The 19,364-nt window shown below is 37.5% G+C and overlaps 1 protein-coding gene across 1 annotated transcript; it reads right to left on the bottom strand.

Annotated features, from left to right (window-relative positions):
• Positions 1-1,507: 1,507 nt before the first annotated feature.
• LOC101466810 (uncharacterized) lies at positions 1,508-18,982 on the bottom strand. The gene is made up of 17 exons (XM_076891981.1): positions 18,121-18,982; positions 17,612-17,932; positions 17,157-17,456; positions 16,961-17,021; positions 16,740-16,834; positions 16,582-16,616; positions 16,385-16,411; positions 8,008-8,134; positions 6,023-6,070; positions 5,506-5,823; positions 5,021-5,314; positions 4,780-4,891; positions 4,542-4,636; positions 4,382-4,416; positions 4,186-4,242; positions 3,620-3,688; positions 1,508-3,494 (listed from the first exon to the last, which is right to left on the bottom strand). Exons 1-17 carry the CDS (start codon positions 18,164-18,166, stop codon positions 3,441-3,443), a joined length of 2,094 nt encoding a protein of 697 aa, XP_076748096.1. The 5' UTR covers positions 18,167-18,982; the 3' UTR covers positions 1,508-3,440.
• Positions 18,983-19,364: the final 382 nt, after the last annotated feature.

Genomic DNA, 19,364 nt, shown 5'->3' with positions numbered 1-19,364 from the left:
CGACAACATCAGGACCTGCGTAACAGGAAATGTGATTATATTTGCATATTGACGATGTAACCTATAAAAATAAACGAATACTGCAGTTCGGTGTGATTTGCTCTGAGCTTTTCACCCGTGCAGCACGTTAACCTACACAAGTGTCTCATTGTTGTTTATTCACCTGACTGTTTGTTAACTGTAAATCTCTGACATAAGGTCATCTGCTATAAAATCCCAGACCAGGAAAACTGCCTTCACGTTTTTCTGTGTTTTATCCTCAGTTACTTTGACACAAAGGAATCTGCTGTGATGCTTACACCTTTGATAAAGTCTCACAAGTGTCAGTTTTCTTTTTATAGATATAAAAATATCAACATGTACTGATAAGTGATCAGAGTTATAATATTTCTGACTGTCTGAGGCAATATTTCCCCGATTCGAATCGAATCGTGGATCGAATCGATTTGGGACCTTGTGAACCAGAATTGAATCTATTTTTTAAATCAGTGACGATACCCAGCCCTACCTACCCTACCCTACCCTACCCTACCTACCCTACTTAGAAGCTCCTATCAGCCCCTGCAATCAGTTTATATCTGGGCAAAAAGTGTCATTGACATCAAAAATGTGTTTTTTAAGAGAAATTTAGCCAAGAGGACAGCAGTAATTCTAAGAAATTTAACATCACAGTCCTGTAAACTCGCTTGAAGTGACTAAAAAGGACTGGATTGATGACCATATGGATACAAATAGGCGGAGCCATAAAGATACATTTGTTTAATTTAAACATAACCCCTTCATAAATCTCAACTGCATAGAATAATGCGCTATTTTTTTTTTTTGAAATCAAATACTTTCCTGAAATGTATGGCTTGTTTGTTTTACTGCATTATAGCACATGTACCAGTGACATGTGTCTCAAAAGTACAGGTTTTTATATTGGGAATCATGGAGACATAGATTTTTATTCTGTTACTGAGACTTTGCTGACTGTAGTTATGCTGTAACCCCTGCAACAAGAACAAATAACTTTTTAATGTATGTAATTTATTTTAATGATTATGTTTACTTCAAAAATTCACCATTACATTACTGGATTTTACTGACAAATTTATTATAATCTGCTGATGTTAGCCTTTGAAACAGGATGTATTTAAACAACTCATGTGACAGACCTTCAAGTACATTAAAGAGAAAAAGAAAAACAATAAGTAGCCATGCCTGTGTGTGGAAAACTACATCAAGTCTGTCAAGTCTGGCTCTATTTTGAAATGTATGCAAAATCCAACACTTCAAACGTGCCTTGCTACTAGTTCCTTGTGGTCTTATTTTTAGTTACATCAATTTTATAAATTGTTGTAAGTTAGAACCAAGCATCTACATCATTTAGAAGCTAGATAAACAAAGTACAACAAATACAAATGTTGATGTTGATGCTTAGAGCAAAAGGACAGGTCTATGCTTCTTGTTTTAGTTTAACAGACCAAAGAGCAGACACAAAGGGACAAAGAACTTGACTTGAGTGTTAAAGTGAAAACAAGCCTTTATTACAGCTGATTACAAGAAACAAAACAAGGCAACATGAGCCGTAGCGAAAACTAGGGATGGGTATTGATAAGATTTTCACAATCCCGATTCCATTTTCGATTCTGTTTAACGATTTGATTCTTTATCGATTCTTTTTTTAAAAAAAAGGAGAACACTAAGGTCGATTAGCTTAGAACTTTGCTTTATATCTTCTCTTTGAACAAGATAGAAATTTAGGAGTAACATGGCCTTACAAACCCAGCAGTGAGATCTTAAGAGATCCAGCCTATGGCTCTTCAATGGGGTGTCACAGGGTCCCCAGGAAAAAAAACTGTAAATGTAAAGCAATAAAATAAATATTCTTCTGTAGCAATAACAAAGGGTAACATAAATTATTCAGTAGCAATTACACAAGAATATCCAGTAATGTCCCTGCCTACAATTAAACACATTCACTTACTGAAAATCGGGGCATCTGCTGTGGCAAATGGGTGCAAGCCTTTGACCACAAACTTAGTCACTGCTCGGTGACATTCGTCTATCCTTGCCTGAAAGGAAACGCTAACGGTAGACTGCAGCGACAACTGCTAGCATCTGAGCCAGCCAGACTCTGTCTCTCTCATCATGGTCACCTAAATGCACAGTAATGGCAGGTTTTGTAATAAGGCAGATCGCGCTAACATAATATGCACTGTTAGTTGATTATTTACCTGCTGCATTAACGGGAGAGGACGTGCAAACGTTACCGCTGCTGTTGGGTTGAGATTCACGAGTCCGGAGCGGAATTAAAAACACGACATTCATTTAAGGTTATCGTGTGTTTCGTGAGCAAATGCTTTTGCATATTCGTAGTGTTTCCTCCCTTAAATGAAGTATCTACTTTGCAAGTATTGCAAGTTGCCCTGTTGTCATCTGTTCTCGTAAAGCATAACCAAACTTTTGAGCGTTTGAGCCGCCATGTTTCCTGCCAGGTAAATGACGCTCTGCAACGTGGTGACGTCATTCAGGGCGACTGGAATCGATAAAAATGGCAAACAATTCCAAGGAACTGAAACAGTGAGAACCGGTTCTCAACAAGAACCGGGTTTCGATACCCATCCCTAGTGAAAACTAAACTAAATCCTAAACTGGGAACACTAGAACAGACTATCAACAACTATGAACATGATTTTGCACTGGGGCATGAGAGGAACTACGACATCAATAAACATGAACTAGAAACGTGAACATGCCCAGAACAAAAAAATCATGAAAAAAACTTGACAAGACGAGATGGGTGGTAACACAGATGATCTGACAAAGACTGAAAGAACACACACAGACTAAAATACACATAGGGAAGTTTAGGGGAAGTGAAAACACATGAGAAAACAGCTGACACAATAGACCATAATAACACCACAGGAGAAGTGTAAACTGAGCACACAGAACATTGAAGCAAGATTTTAAAAAATAAAAAGGAAACATGATGTGATGCAGACATGATACTAACTTGACAGCATGAACCAACGAGGGAGACTAAAACACAAGGAGCGATGACACAAAGAAGGACCTGATGAACAAAGGACTAAACACTGTGCAATTTAGGAGCTTTAAGATAACTAGATGAACTTAACATAAAGGAATGTCAACTCAAATCCTAACTAATAATACCAACAATAAGTACTAAATAAGAAGTAGAATATAAAAAAATCCACTAAACAAAATGAACACAAAATGCAGGGTCAAAGACCCAGCCTGTGACAACAACTTTGATTTTTGAACAACTCAATAGATTTTTTACAAAATCTTTGAAAAGATGAAGAAAATATTTGCTACATAACATGTTGATGGCATCAGATAACACATTACATCATTTGTCTCACAAGGACTCCAGTAACATAGGTACAGAGAAAGTTAAGATTGCATAAATGTTTGAATGTCAAAGCATTTCAGTAGAGATTAGCTAATGTGCTGTATGTAACTTCTGTTTCTTTTCCTTCAGCCTGTTGGGGAATAGAAACAAATCTGACAATTAGGAATAAAAGCAAAGAAAAATGTGACCAAATTAAAAGGAAACAAAGGAAGTGAGAAACGGTGTGTGGTTGGTTTCAGGTCTTTTAATATTTACCCTTTTATTACGCTGTTTCTCAACAACAGAACTATACACGAGTTCCATGTCACTTTCAGCAAATGAACTCTGAAAAATGAAAAGTAGAAACTGAGCACTTTACACTTCTGCTGTGCTTTAAGTAAAAAAAAGAAGAAGCCTACTTGTATTCCTAAGATAAACGTGTATTTGTACCATGTTAGGATTACCTCAGGTGATTTTTCCCACATTTCCATGACTGGAGCAGACTTTTCTGCTACTGTAGCACTCTCACTTTTGTAAGTGCAGGGTGTCAGTGTTGTTGACAAAATATCAGTATTCAAAAAAATTAAAAGAGATAAAGGTTTGACTTATCAGAAGCAAAATACAGCTTTTTTACTCATGATCTAATTTCTTCTGATAGCTGCCGTTGTATTTTTCAAGTTATAAAAACACACAAGAACAGTTTACCCTATGAGGATTGATTTTTCTCAGACATATTAGAAATGAATCTGTAATAGTTTACACATCTAATGTACTGTCAGATGACCGAAATATTTAATGAAAATTCTTAAATTTAATTGCTTGATACTGCTGTAGTTGGTTACCTTGGGTAAACGTTTTTTCTTGGTTCTAACTTCAGAGTATGTTACTTCCTCTCCAACCTGCATTGAAGAACATAACACAAGTAAAACATCAGTAAACTGTCATTATGAAAGTTTGCCCTGTGATGTACTTTTCCTATTTTTTTTTTAGTATCATGTACCAATACCCAGAAGGGGAAAAACAGTCAGTATAACTTACCATTGCTGTGGCTGATGATTCTGCTTTGCTCTGTTCTAGTAAAATAAAACTGCTGTTATTAACTCTGTGTATGATGCAGAATAACTTAAATATTCATTTCATTTTAAAGATTTCCTAGTAAATTTTCCACAGATCTAAATCAAAGTTCAGTGAGACTTACTGTGTCTGAGTATAAACCAGATGAACAGCACCACAATTACGATCACGATCAAAACACTTAGAGGGATGATGAGGATCTTTGAAGGAAATGAAGCTCTGCAACATGCAGTTCAAAAAAAGATAATTTGCTTTATTTAGTCCGTAAAAAAACAAAACAAAATAAAAAATCATTATACAGACTCCCTTAAAAAGTATAGTATTACTAAATGCTGCATATAAAAAAAATAACAAAATCTGACCTGTGTTGTCTATTTTGTACTATTGTAAAATTATTCCATTGCTCCATTGTAGTAAATTTTCCATTTCCATTAACAGTGTGAATAGTAATACCAGTAGTAGTAGGGGTGGTGGCTATAATTCAAAAAAGAACATCATCAGCAGAGTACTGTAACAATGACTGTCTTAATATCTCTTAGAGTACTAACATTTACAATGGATGTGATTCACATACATGTAGAATTTATAATTTGTAGTACTTACTAGTGTTCTCAGTAACAGTTAAATATACTGGTATCTGAATGTCGCCTTCAGCACACCAATACCAGCCACTGTCCTTCGTCCCTAGTCCACTCATGGTCACTGTGAAAACATTTGGTTCGCTAATATGAGCGGTCACTGTTGTTCCATCTATGGATCCAGATGATCCTGTCACACAGTTCCTGCCCAGCCTGCACCACTTCATTTCTCCAGAGTTACTGTGGTGACATCTGATGGTTATGTTTTCTCCAATATATCCTGTAATCCTCTGATGATCCACATAGAGACTGGGAGTACCTTAAGGTAAAATGAATACAAAAATGGAAACAATGGATTAATGATAAAATAATGGGTAATTCTGACTTCATATCGATTCTCATTAGGTTTAAATGACAAATAAAAGCACATTCAGTCACTGTTAAAAATATTCTAAGAAAAACTCAAATTTTTTAAGAAAAAAAATTTGGACTATAAAAATAGGCACTTACCATTGGTAACTAACAGCTGAAAATACACTCCATTATCTAGTGCTGTATTCTTCAGTCCACACCAGTAATCAGTGTTTTGATTTGTCAGATGGTTTATAGTCACAGTGAAAATTTGCTCTTTTTTGTCATCAGAGATTAAATATTTTCCTAAAGGGTCTGCTTCATTTGTTTTCACTGCATATTTGCAGAATCTCCAAAAATATCCTTTACACAAGTACTTCACATGGTCTCTGTATTGGTAGTGATAGAAACATGGGATGGAGATAGATTTTCCAGCTTTTACTGAAACTTTACTGACTACAGTTGTGCTGTGAACTCCTGCAAAAAGAACAAAGTGTTTTGATGGTTATGTTTACTTAATACATTCTTTGTTTACTTATCTTGCACAACTATGTTGCACATGTAGAAACATTACAGTATTGTCAAGTATAAAACTGAATAATACAAAACAAAATAAATAACAGTCATTAATTTTTTCATCTGCTGACATTAACCTTTGAAAAATGAGGTCACCAACCTGTTTTCACACTGAAGAGGAAAAGAACGATGAGATGAGCAGCCATGGCTGTGAGTGGAATTAGACATGGTCAAGTCTGCATCTATTTTTGAATTAATGCAACATGCAAATTAACAGTCCTTCCTTCCTCCTAATCCCTCTGCTATCAGGTGTTATTTTTTATTTTTTATCTTTTGCTGTAGAGTAGGTATAGAAATTACCATCCACAACATTTAAAAGCTTTTGTCAGTACGGGGACGCACGGATTCGCCCGTGTTGCGTGCTGACTAGACGCGGCAAAGACCTGGTGATGGGTTGGAAAATGCACACAGTTTAATTTAGTAACACCAAGAGCGCAAACCGCGGATTCGGACAGAAATCGGTGTTATCAACGGAGCGGGAACATGACCGGGATGGCAGAATGCAAAGAGACACAGTACTTACGGAACCTACGGTGAAGGAAGGCTGACGATCAGAAGGTATCCGAGCTCCTGACACGAAAGTAACGACGTCTGAGCGAAGAACAGGTGGGTGGATCTTACTTTTAAAGCCAATCTCCGCGGTCTCTCGACCACTACTTGACAACTTTATGGACTGATTTACTTATTGCTACAAGAAAACATTAATATGCATTCCCATAATATTGAATAACACTGACAGTACATGAGTGAAATTTAAAAACAAAAAAAGGTAAACAAGTGCTGTGAGTTCTCATAAATCCTGAAACTAGAGGTCAGGATTATGCATTGATGTTGATGCTTTTGATGCTTCTTTATTTCATTTAAACCAGGCATCGTGTCAATGATGTTAAAGGCAGCCAAACGTAACAAAGAACTGTGCAATAAAGCTGTATGTTTTTAAGAATAAAGCACAAGGGTTTTATAATGTTGTTATATACAGGCGATTAAAATAGGCTACAAGATGATGTGAGCACACAACATGCTGCAGCAGTGAGTGACAAAGAGTCCAATAACATAGATATGGATAAAAAAGCAAATATAGGTTTAGTATTAAAAAAAAAGGTGTGTTGATTAGCTAAAGTGTGTTTCTGTGACCGTTTTTCACCCTGTTGTAGAACATAACAAATATGACAATTGAGAAGGAAAAGCAACAAAAAGGTGATTAAATCACAATGGAAACATGACATACTAGGACAACAAGCAAATGAAGGAAACACAGGACGGAAGAAACAGTTTGATTTGTTTTTACTTCTTTTACTATTTGCCAATTTCATATCTTTTATGATTAAAATTTAACTGCACATGCTGTCCACATCACTGACTAAATGACCTGTATGTCAGAATAGAAATTGAATGCTTTACACTTTGAGGCATTTAAAATATTTTTATTATTCTGCACTTTGGGGGGAAAGTGTGCTGATATTTTTAAATACAAAGACATAGTTGTATTATATTGGGGATAACTGAGAATACTTTAAACCAGTTTATGTTATGTTACTTCCTCTTCCTGTCTCGAATGTGAAAATGTAAATTACAGAAAGCCTGATCTCATCACAACACATCACTAATGACTGTCCTAATATGTCAAATTTTTAATAGTCACACTGAAGGTTTTTTGGTGTTTGTCATCACACATTTTTATAATCATTAGTTTTGTCATCTGCTGGCAGTAGCTTGTGAAACATGAAGTATTTAAATGATTCCTGTGATGACCTTTGAGTACACTGGACCATGTCTATTCAAACATCAAGCATGCTTTCAGAGCGACACCCCTCCCCCACCTGGCTGGATCTGACCACCTCTGCATGTCCCTCACCCCCACCTACACCCCCCTGCTGAGAAAAACAAAGCCCCAGACAAAGACAATAAAAACCTGGCCTGAAGGAGCCCTTTCTCAACTGCAGGACTGCTTCTCAACAACTGTATGGGATTTATTCTCCAGCCACAACCTCCAGGAGTACACGGACACTGTACTCTCGTACATCAGGAACTGTGTTGACAATGTCACCGTCAACAAAAGGGTCAGGGTGTTTCCAAATCAAAAACCCTGGATGAATAGCGAAGTGCAATCCCTCCTAAAAAGCCGCAACACTGCCTTCAAGTCAGGGGACAGGGCTGCGTATAGGGCGGCCAGGGCAGACCTGAGTAGAGGCATCAGGAAAGCTAAGGCTGCCTATAGGAGGAGGATTGAAGATCACTTTGCTGACAACGACCCCAGAAAAATGTGGCAGGGGATCAATCACATTACCAACTACAGAAGCAATAACCAGGCAACATCTAGGACTGATGCCTCACTGGCTGAGGATCTAAACCGTTTCTTCGCCCGCTTTGAGACGACCAGGCCCTCAGCTGCCACACCACTTCCACCCGCCCCCAGCACTGGCACACTAACACTTAGGGAGCACCAAGTGAGGTGTGTTCTAAGGTCAGTGAATCCCAGGAAGGCGGCAGGTCCTGATGGAATACATGGAAAGGTTCTCAGAGCATGTGCTGACGAACTGACCGGAGTCTTCACTAAAATCTTCAACCTTTCCTTGTCATCAAACACCGTCCCGCCCTGCCTCAAAACCTCCACCATCATCCCCATCGCCAAGAAGACAGCTGTGGCCAGCCCAAATGACTACAGGCCTGTTGCACTTACGCCTGTAGTGATGAAGTGCTTTGAGAGACTGGTCTGTCAGCACATCAGGGCCGGTCTGCCTCCCACTCTGGACCCCCACCAATTTGCCTACAGGACAAATCGTTCCACCGAGGACGCTATCACCATAGCGCTCCACACTGCGCTGAGTCACCTGGAGCACCGAGGAAGCTATGTGAGAATGCTCTTTCTGGACTTCAGCTCAGCATTCAATCATATCATCCCGGAGATCCTGGTCCAGAAACTGTCTCACCTGGGACTCTCCAACCCCATCTGCCTCTGGATCAAGGACTTCCTGACAAATAGACCACAGTCTGTCAGACTCGGCCCCCACCGGTCCAGCACCATCACACTCAGCACCGGGTCTCCACAAGGATGTGTTTTGAGTCCCCTCCTGTTTACGCTCTACACATCCGACTGCTCCCCTACCCATCTCTCAAACACCATCATAAAGTTCGCGGATGACACCACAGTGGTTGGACTCATCTCAAGGGGGGATGAGTCGGACTACAGAGATGAGGTCAACAGACTGACTGAGTGGTGTTCAGTTAACAACCTCCAACTGAACACCACGAAAACTAAAGAACTTATCTTGGACTTCAGGAAGGGTACATTCACGGGAGCTGTGTGGAGAGGGTACACTCCATAAGGTTTCTGGGCGTGCAGATCTCTGATGACCTCTCCTGGACTGCAAATACTACAGCGGTGGTTAAAAAGGCCCAGCAGCGTCTCCACTTTCTGAGAGTGCTCAGGAGGAACAACCTGGAGGAGAGGCTGCTGGTGACATTTTACAGAGCCACCATAGAGAGCATCCTAACGTACGGCATAACAACATGGTATGCAGGGTGCTCAGCTGCAGACAGGAAAGTACTGCAGAGGGTCATCAACACAGCCCAGAAGATCACTGGCTGCTCTCTGCCCAGCCTGGAGGTCACTGCAAACTCTCGGTACCTCAGCAGAGCTGGCAATATCATCAAGGACCACTCTCACCCCAGCAACCAACTGTTTGAACTATTACCGTCAGGCCAACGGTACAGGTCACATAAAACCAGGACAAACAGATTCAGGGATAGCTTCTTTCCCAGAGCTATCACCGTAGTAAATAAGCACAAAAACAATTGAACCTATTCCATACCGTCACTGTCATTATATTATGCTGCTATTCATACTGTCATTATATTAATGCTGCTATTCTGTATATATATTGTACATACTATTGTTTGAGTACTTATGATTGTTTTTTTGTATTTTTTATATTTTACATTTATATTTATTATTGAAACTTGCACCAAGGGAGTGGCACTCCAATTTCGTTGTACTCTGTACAATGACAATAAAGGCTATTCTATTCTATTCTAAAGATGAGCAGAACAGTGAGGTGGGCAGGCATGTTTGTGAGTGAACAGAGAAACACTTGATTCTATTTCCTAATTTAAGTAAAGATGCAACACTTCCGCTTGAGAGCTCTGTTCTCATCTCCTTTTATAGATGTGTGTGGAGAGTAGTGATGGTAAATTTGATTCTTTTTACTGAATCGAGTTTTAATGAGTCACTCACCAAAATGAATCGGGTTTTTTGAGTCATTTGATTCACTGAGTCAGTTGACCAGAGGGTGCAAAAATTTTACATTTTCACTCAAACTTAATTTGTTTCTCTTTTCATGTAAATCCCACTGCTAAGATGAATGATTCAAAAAAAAAAACAACAACTATTTTATAGAGCGAAAAAGAGCAAAAACATTTCTAAAATTAAGCAATTTCCTATCAAAATTGCTTAATAAACATTTATTTTGTTTATTTGTATTTTATTAGTATTTTCCTTAAGTGTGTCAAATATATATTTTCTCATCTAAATGTCCACTGAACTGTGAGCCAGGGGGCGGCAATGCGCCTTAACATTGGTTTCCAACCAAGAAGAAGAAGAAGCTGTGAGCCAGGAGGGAGGGGGTGAGTGAGTGATTCGTTCGCTCGCTCTATGATACAGCACAGGAGGGAGGGGGTGAGTGAGTGATTCGTTCGCTCGCTCTATGATACAGCACAGGAGGGAGGGGGTGAGTGAGTGAGTGACTCGCTCGCTCGCTCTATGATTCAGCACAGGAGGGAGGGGGTGAGCGAGTCCTGAGTGATTCGCTTACGCTTACGATTCAGCACAGGAGGGAGGGGGTTAGTGAGTGAGTGAGTGATTCGTTCGCTCTATGATTCAGCACAGGAAGGGAGGGGGTGAGTAGATCAAATGTGTTGTTAGCATGTTAGCAGAGCGATGCTACTCTGAACCGAGGAGCTATTTTCTTGATGTGAGCTTCTACTCAGGGTTTTTTCTTCCAGTTCAGAGTAGAAATGCTTTTGTCCCCCCCCCCCCCCCACAATTGTAATTATAAGCTAGATATATTTCTACTAATGGAATTAGTTTGCTAACAACAACAGGGATGAGTCAGTGAGTCAGTTGGGCTTGTGAATCATGATTCACGAGTCAGTAAAGTGATTCTCGAGTATTGAACGATTCGTTCACGAATCGAACATCACTAGTGGAGAGTGTTCTATGCTCTATGCAAATGCAGGAAGAGGGCCACCTGTATCATGAAGGAGCCCACTCACCCAGCACGCTCACTCTGTGTCCCGCTCCTCTCAGGCAGGAGGCTGAGGAGCTTTAAATGCAAAACTACCAGACTGAGAAACAGCTTTATTTCAGAAGCTGTGAGACTTCTTAATGCATAATGGACAAGAACTGTTATTATAGCTCCTTAATCACTAATGACACTTACTGACATCGTCACCTTATCAATGCTGGTCATTATTCCCTTTTGCTGCTAAAGTATTTATTGCACTCTATTTATTTGTATTACTTTATTACTTGTTATTCGGTTTTATATTGTTATTGTTATTTTATTGTTATTCATTGTTTTCTGTTATTATTTTTGTTTTAATCTGGTTTTTTTAAAATTCTGTTTCTTTTCGCTCAGGAACCGTGTGTACGTAGTTTCGTTCTACCTCATGTAAACATGTGATGCGAATGACAATACAGCTTCCTTGAATCATTGAATCCTTGAACAAATATGGTTATGAAATAATTCAAGCATTTAAAGTGGATCATACAGGTGAGGTATCATCAAAATATACAGCAGACTTACAGTAAAACAGCCACTGTAGGCTTCAAAAATAATAACACAACTCAAAAATATTTCATACATAAGATAGATGGATAATAACACGTATATATAAAATGTTTCTCAGATGTATTATTATTTTTAATAAGTCACATTTGTTTTGAGTTATTGTTAACTGAATATTTTAAAATGTAGGTATTGACTTTTCAAATTTTTGTAATTCTTTTATGATAATTCTTCTTAATAAAAAGAACAAGTAGTCTGACTCACACTAAAATGGATTAATACTCGGGTTTTTCCCCTTACTGTTTCACAAAGTGTTAAAAAGGGAATGTCCACAACTTAGACTTCTTTAATGGAGGATATTTTATTAAAGCAATTTAGCCAGAGAAAAACAAGAACAGAATCAAATAATAATCACCTATTGTGACATCAGATTTACCTTACTGACAACAACCGATCCCCAGCTACACCTTATCATCTTTTCTCTATCTGACTTTTCCACATACATAGTTTAAAACAATAAAATCACTTATTTACATTTTGTTCTCTTCTATGTCATTCTTAACATAAAAAATTCTGTTCCATATGAACAATCCGTCACAGATGAATATTGTATACTTCACATTAGCTCATTCTCACATGAACATCTATTTTCACATAATCTCTCGTTAATTCAAATACAGAGGAATATCATCATTTAAATGATATCGTCTTATTCGATATATATGAAAAACTTATACCTGATGATATTCTGATCAGTATGAAGCAATTAAGCAGAATTAACTGTCAGCAAAATCACATATGAATAATGTTTCTTTGGTGAACGAGTACATCATACTTAATACCATTTCTCTTATTAGGAATCATATATAATATTGAATTGGTGACACATTTCTCTGCTACGGTCGAAGCTGGATCATGTCTATGCACAGAAAATCTAGACATTAACATAATTTTCATTAGTCAACCCTCATTTCTCATTCACCATATCAATTAAACATAACTTAATTATATTTATGATTAAGAAAAAAGATGATTTACTATCACCAAATGCACATACTCAAAAGCTCACAAAACGCTGGATGTTAAGACCTTTTACCGTCTCACAGATGTGATGACAGGTAATCCAGGGAAACATCAATGTCTCTCCATGCCACTTCTCTTGACAATGTTTGTGTTTATGATGTTCATTTATTACACTAAAGCCACTGAACAGAGTTACTGTGGTGGCATCTAATAGTTATGCTTTCTCCAAAATATCCTGTAATTGTCTGATGATCCACATAGAGACTGGTGGTACCTTTAATGAAAATAAACAAATAAATACAAATTAAATCAATTAAGAATAAATAAATACATAAATAAAATCAAAATAAATAGAGTAATAAGTGGAAAATGTATTGAAAAGTCAGTCTTCGCATTTATTCCATATTCTGAAGAAAAAGAGCATATTCAGCCTTTAAAAAATAAAAGAAAACTTTGTTTTGTGCTTTGTCATTAAAAAAAATTATAGTTATTTAAAATATTTACAAAAATGAGCACTAACCAGTGGTATTCTTGAAATTAACACTCCTGGGTTAGGGTGAAGCAACAGTCCAAGTAAGTTGAACGCTGTAACACTGAATTAGATGTCAGAGCTTGCAAGGTTTGTCAATAAGTTGAGCATGGACACACACACACATACACACCCTGCCCTTCTTTGCACTGGATAAAGCCTGCCCCCTTGTGTGTGAATCAACATTGAACATTGAATGAGTAGCCAAGCAACATATTAAAAAAAATTCTTTTTATCATTTTCTTTTTATGATATGCATAAATGTACCTATCAGCTAGTGAGTGTGATATTCAATAAAAGTATTAGATTTGTTGAAGTGGATACTGGTTAAAGAAACTGTAACTGTGGAAAAATTCGAGACAACTGTTGTTCTGAGGGTTTGGAGAGATTCTCCCTATGTGGCATAAATATTAGCTCGAGGTCTAAATATTAGTTTTACATACTTGTGTGCAAAAGTTTTGAGTCACTGCTTATTTCTTTGTATTTTGCTTCCAGACTTTTTTTTTTTAATGATCTTGAGTACTTCAGGCCTTTTGAAGGTCGTTTTAATATTTTCTTTGGATATTGGCTGCTTTTCTTTTTTTTTTCAAACCAGATGTATCCATAAATCTTTAATGATAAAGAAGACAACATAAATATGAGATTATACATGTGTAAAAATGACAAAAAATCAATTATATAGCCTTCCAGTTTTGTATGCTTTAACAGGTAGTGAGAATAAATTAAGTCTAATTACACATCCATAAAAACAGCTTAGCAATGAATGTCTTATCAATGAATATCATCCCATGTTAGCTTATCTGTAATTATAATACCAGAACTGGTAAATAGTAAATGCTCCATCAGTCACAAATGAAAATTTGAGTTCTTGTTTAAAAACCAAAATTTTAGAGGCGACAGAGAGAACATTCATCATTCTAAAGGAATGAAAAAAGAATGAAACAATCAACTATTTCCCTGCTCATCTATATATTCACATTTTTTCCCTTAAGCATCATCTGTTTACATTAGGTAATGATTTGTTTTCTGAAAAAGCAATGTGACCAATGTACACGAGGACATAAAGACAGTCCATATGATAAAAAAAAGAAAAAAAAACTTTAACATAATAAAAGCAGTAAGTTATCAAACGCAAACATGTCAACAAGACGGGACAAAATATTGCAACTATGCACTGGTTTTTGCTGGTGTTCCAACGTTTTTTTTCCACAAAGTTTAGGAATGTGTTTATGGCACACACAAAACAAACTGAATGGCAGAAAACAATGTCCATAAATCTAAACACACACACAATTACAAGGAAAACAGGAAGTAAATAAAATGGGACAGAGACTTAGCAAGACATGGAAACACAGGAAGGGCTTGGATGAACAGGAAGAAAGGAATTAATCAAGACTAGTTTATCAAAGATAAACTAGTCTTACAACATAATGAACTAAATTAAAGCAAAAACTCTAAACAAGGCAAACAAGACACAAAAAACATGATCCATGAGAAATAAGAAACAAAAATTATACTTAAACCCAAGAAAACTCAGAACCCTGGTCAGAAAAATAGAAACCCATGCCTTGAAGCTCCTGCAAAAGGTTTTTGGTGATGTCAGAGCAGGCTTGGAGTTTTAAGTCAACAAAACATTGATAATACCCTATATCCCTCAGCACTCAGCAATCTTCCTCTGTAACTTTACATGTACTACCAATGGATTGCTGAGATGCTGTGGTTCCAAAATCTTTCCATGTTGCAATAACATAACTTAGAGTTGATTGTGGAAGATTGAGGCGAGAAGAAATTTCACAAACTGACTTGTTGCAACAGTCAGTTACAGTCCTGTTACAATGCCATTACTGGACCAGTTCAGTGAGCTCTTTGGAGAATGCAAATCTTTCGAAAATGGAGGAAAATTGAATGGCTCGGTGATTGATCTGCTGACAGTAAAAGAAAACATTGCAGCATATGTCCTGCAAAAACACCAGTAAAAGGTAGATATAAAAATGATAGAAAGGCCAAAAGTTCTAATATTTAAAGATTTCAGTAGTGATTGGCTAATGTGCTGCATGTAACTTCTGTGTCTTTTGCCTCACCCTGAGAACAGAAACAAATATGACGATTAGAAAGAAAAAGCAAAGACCAAGGTGACCAAATTTAAAGCGAATCATGTCTTATGAGGACAATGAGCTAAATTATTTGAAAAGAGAGAAACAGTATGTGAGAAATCGTGTGTGTTTGGTTTCAGGTCTTTTAATATTTACCCTCTTGTTTCTTTATGGTAACAACTGAACAAACAAAAGGAGTGGAAACAGAACACTTTACAGTCGTGTCATTCTTTAAGAAAAAAAAGTTAAAGTCTGCTTATACTCAAATACAAATGTATAGTTGTAGTATGTTAGGGTTACCTCAGGTGATTTTCTTCTAATCAGAATCAGAATCAGAATACTTTATTGATCCCTGGGGGAAGGCCACAGGCAGGAAAGATTTCCTGTGTCGTTCAGTGGTGCTTTTCGGTAATCTCAGTCTCTCACTGGACGTGCTCCTGTGACTGACCAGCATGTCATGGAGTGGGTGGGAGGTGTTATCCAACATTGTCTTTATTTTGGACAACATCCGCCTCTCCGACACCACCTTGAGGGAGTCCAGCTCCATCCCCACAACATCACTGGCCTTACAGATTAGTTTATTGAGTCTGTTGGCATCTGCTACCCTCAGCCTGCTCCCCCAGCATGCAACAGCATAGAGGATCGCACTGGCCACAACAGACTCGTAGAAAATCCTGAGCATTTTCTGGCAGATGTTGAAGGACCTCAGTCGCCTCAAAAAATAGAGACGACTCTGGCCCTTCCTGTAAAGTGCTGTGGTGTTTTTAGCCCAGTCCAGTTTATTGTCAATGTGAACTCCAAGGTATTTATAGTCCTCCACAATGTCAACACTGACCCCCTGGATTGAAACAGGGGTCAAGTGTTTCCTGGTCTTCCTGAAGTCCACTATCAATTCCTTGGTCTTTGCCACGTTGAGTTGCAGATGATTCTGCTCACAACACGTGACAAAGGAGTCGACCACAGTCCGGTACTCTGTCTCATCATCCCTGCTGATGCATCCAACCACCGCAGAGTCATCTAATGTTTCCCACATTGGCGTATATTACTTCCTGGTCCACCTGTGTAGGATAAACAAAATGTAATTTAGTGAAAGATTGAAAGGTGTCAGCCTGGTTACTCCAAACTCTTTTCATACAGAGCCTTTATAATATGTTTATAATATGGAGATTATCCCAGAGAGTTGAATCTGGACGCTGTGTCCAGATGAACACAAATCAATATAACTTACCATTGCTGTGGCTGATGAGTCTGCTTTTCTCTGCTCTACAAAAAAACAAAGCACCTGTTACAGACTCTATGTTAACAATGCAGAATAAATCCTAATGCAGTTTCAAGATTTTGAAGTAAATATTGTTTGGATTTCAATCAAAGTTTAACAAGACTTACTGTGTCTCAGTATTAACCAGATGAACAACACCACAATTACAATAAAGATCAACACACTCAGACGGATGATGAGGATCTTGAGGTCAAATGAAGCTCTGCAACATGCAGTTTGAAAACACATAATTTAGTTTAGCATAATAATTATATTCAGCTGTAAAAGATTTTTAGACAAAAGAACAGTTCTGTCGCTAAATCTACTGCAAATATAAAACATATCTGACCTTTGTTGTTTATTTTTTAATGTGGTAACTGTTCCATCTCCAGTACAAGTATGGGCAGTAGCTATAATTCAACAAAACAACAGTCAGTACTAGAGTACTGTAACAATGATTGACCTAATATCTCTGAGAGTACTAACATTTATAAATGGCTGGAATTGATACATGTGCCAAGTTCATAATTACTTGCAGTACTCACTGGTGATTGGTTTCTCAGTAACAGTTAAATATACTGGTATCTGAATGTCCTCTTTTGCACACCAATACCAGCCACTGTCCTCTGACTGTAGTCCACTCATTGTCACTGTGAAAACATTTGGTTTGCTCATATAAGTGGTCACTGTTGTTCCATCTATGGATCCAGATGATCCTGTCACACAGTTCCTGCCCAGCCTGCACCACTTCATTTCTCCAGAGTTACTGTGGTGACATCTGATGGTTATGCTTTCTCCAATGTATCCTGTAATCATCTGATGATCCACATAGAGACTGGGGGTCCCTTCAAGGACAAACATTAAAATAAATAAAGTAATGAGTGGATAGAAGGAAAAAAATTACAGATGTGAAAAACCATTGGCAATTTAGACTTCACGTCTATTTCTATTAACTTTTAATAACAACCACTTTAAAATGTTAACAAAGATGGAACCTCACCACTGGTAACTGACAGTTGAAAATGCTTTCCATAATCCGGTCCATTATTAATCTCCACCACACACCAGTAATCAGTGTTTTCATTTGTCAGATTGTTTATAGCTACAGTAAAAAAAAATTGGTTTTTATCATCAGAGATTGAATATTTTCCTGAAGGGTCTGCTGTGTTTGTTTTTACTACATCGTTGCAGGATCTCCATTTAGATCCTTCACACAAGTACTTCACATGGTTTCTGTATTTGGACTCATAGAGACATGGGATGGAGATAGATTTCCCAGTTTTCACTGATACTTTACTGACTGTAGTTATGCTGTGAACTCCTGCAAAGAAACAAATGCACATTTTAATAGAATAGTTCTGTTGATTATCTACATGTTTTCAGAATTAAATGTTTTGCTAATAAAATAAAATCTCTTTTGGTAAGTTATTACAAATTACAAATTAATACTATTGGAAATTGAAAATCAACAGAGATGCTAAGCAATTTTTAAAAGCCCCTGCCACATACCTGTTAGTCCAGTGATGATATAAATAATCCTGAGACAGAGAGCCATATTGATAAGTGAGCAGACAAAACCGTATAAACTTCCTATTTTTCAACCCTAAGTATGTCACTGCCACTGCAGTTGCAATCACTCTTCCTCCTATGTAAAACACTTCACAAAAGTGAGCTGACAAAGGACCAGCCCCTCCCCTATCTTCACTGTGCGCTTATGCACGTTGTAGGAAAACTTTAGTTTGGAAGAAGTGGCGAAAAGGTGGAGCTTGAAAACTGAGAGAAAACAACAAAAAGTAAGCTAATAATAGTGTGTCAAATTTACTGACTTGTTAGCTGTGGGGCTGTTACCGCATGGTGAACAGTAGTACCAGTAACACCTCGTAACCAGGTCTCATAATGTGGTGGATTTTTGTATGACATGTATACCTATATACACTATATATCTGCATTGAACATATACTGTAACTTTGTATGTAGAGTCTTAGGCACGAGATGTTTTTCCTTGACACGCACCCACGCACAATAAACGTTTTTCATGCAGCACATTCAAAAACATGTCTCTTAGAAAATAGTAACATGGTAACAGAGATACTGAAAACAACATCATGAAATCACTGTAAAGATTATGTGATCAAGTACACACACACACGAACACACAATATATATTAACCCACACTGGAGTGTTTATCACTATATAAAGCATTTAACCCATATATTTGATGTAGTCAGGTGAAGTATTATACACATGTATATCGTAAGATTATCACAAGAAACTATGCTATTTGCTGTACTAATGTGTGACCTTTGACTATTGTTGTGGAAAATTTAACAATAACCTGCAACACAACCAGTGAGCTTGATTTGAATTGGGTTTAATAAACACATTGCAGTGTGGAGAGAACATCCCAGTGAAACACCAGGACCATCTCTGAATTGTGGCCACCGCCTGTTAGGTATTTTAGTACCATGGTAGCATTTACTGGATATTGTTTTATAGTGACATTATACAGGAAAACTCTGTCATTCAATAAGGCCCCTTTGTTTTAGTTATTTTTCTCTTTGACCCAAGAATTGATGTGTGAGAATCACAGGCTGGTACAAGGTTGAAATACCACAGAGATCACTCCCTCAGCTACATTAGTTTCTTAATCTCTTAGGAGACGCCTGTTGAAGGCCAGATGGTTTGTTTCAGAATTCACTAATGAAAGAACTCTTTATTTTGTGCCTTGAAAATATGTCGCTGAGATAATCAC

Source organism: Maylandia zebra, linkage group LG13 (assembly GCF_041146795.1).
Source record: "Maylandia zebra isolate NMK-2024a linkage group LG13, Mzebra_GT3a, whole genome shotgun sequence".
Lineage (NCBI taxonomy): Eukaryota > Metazoa > Chordata > Actinopteri > Cichliformes > Cichlidae > Maylandia > Maylandia zebra.
The sequence above is the reverse complement of the archived record's forward strand: the minus strand, read 5'-3'. Positions and strand labels throughout refer to the sequence as shown.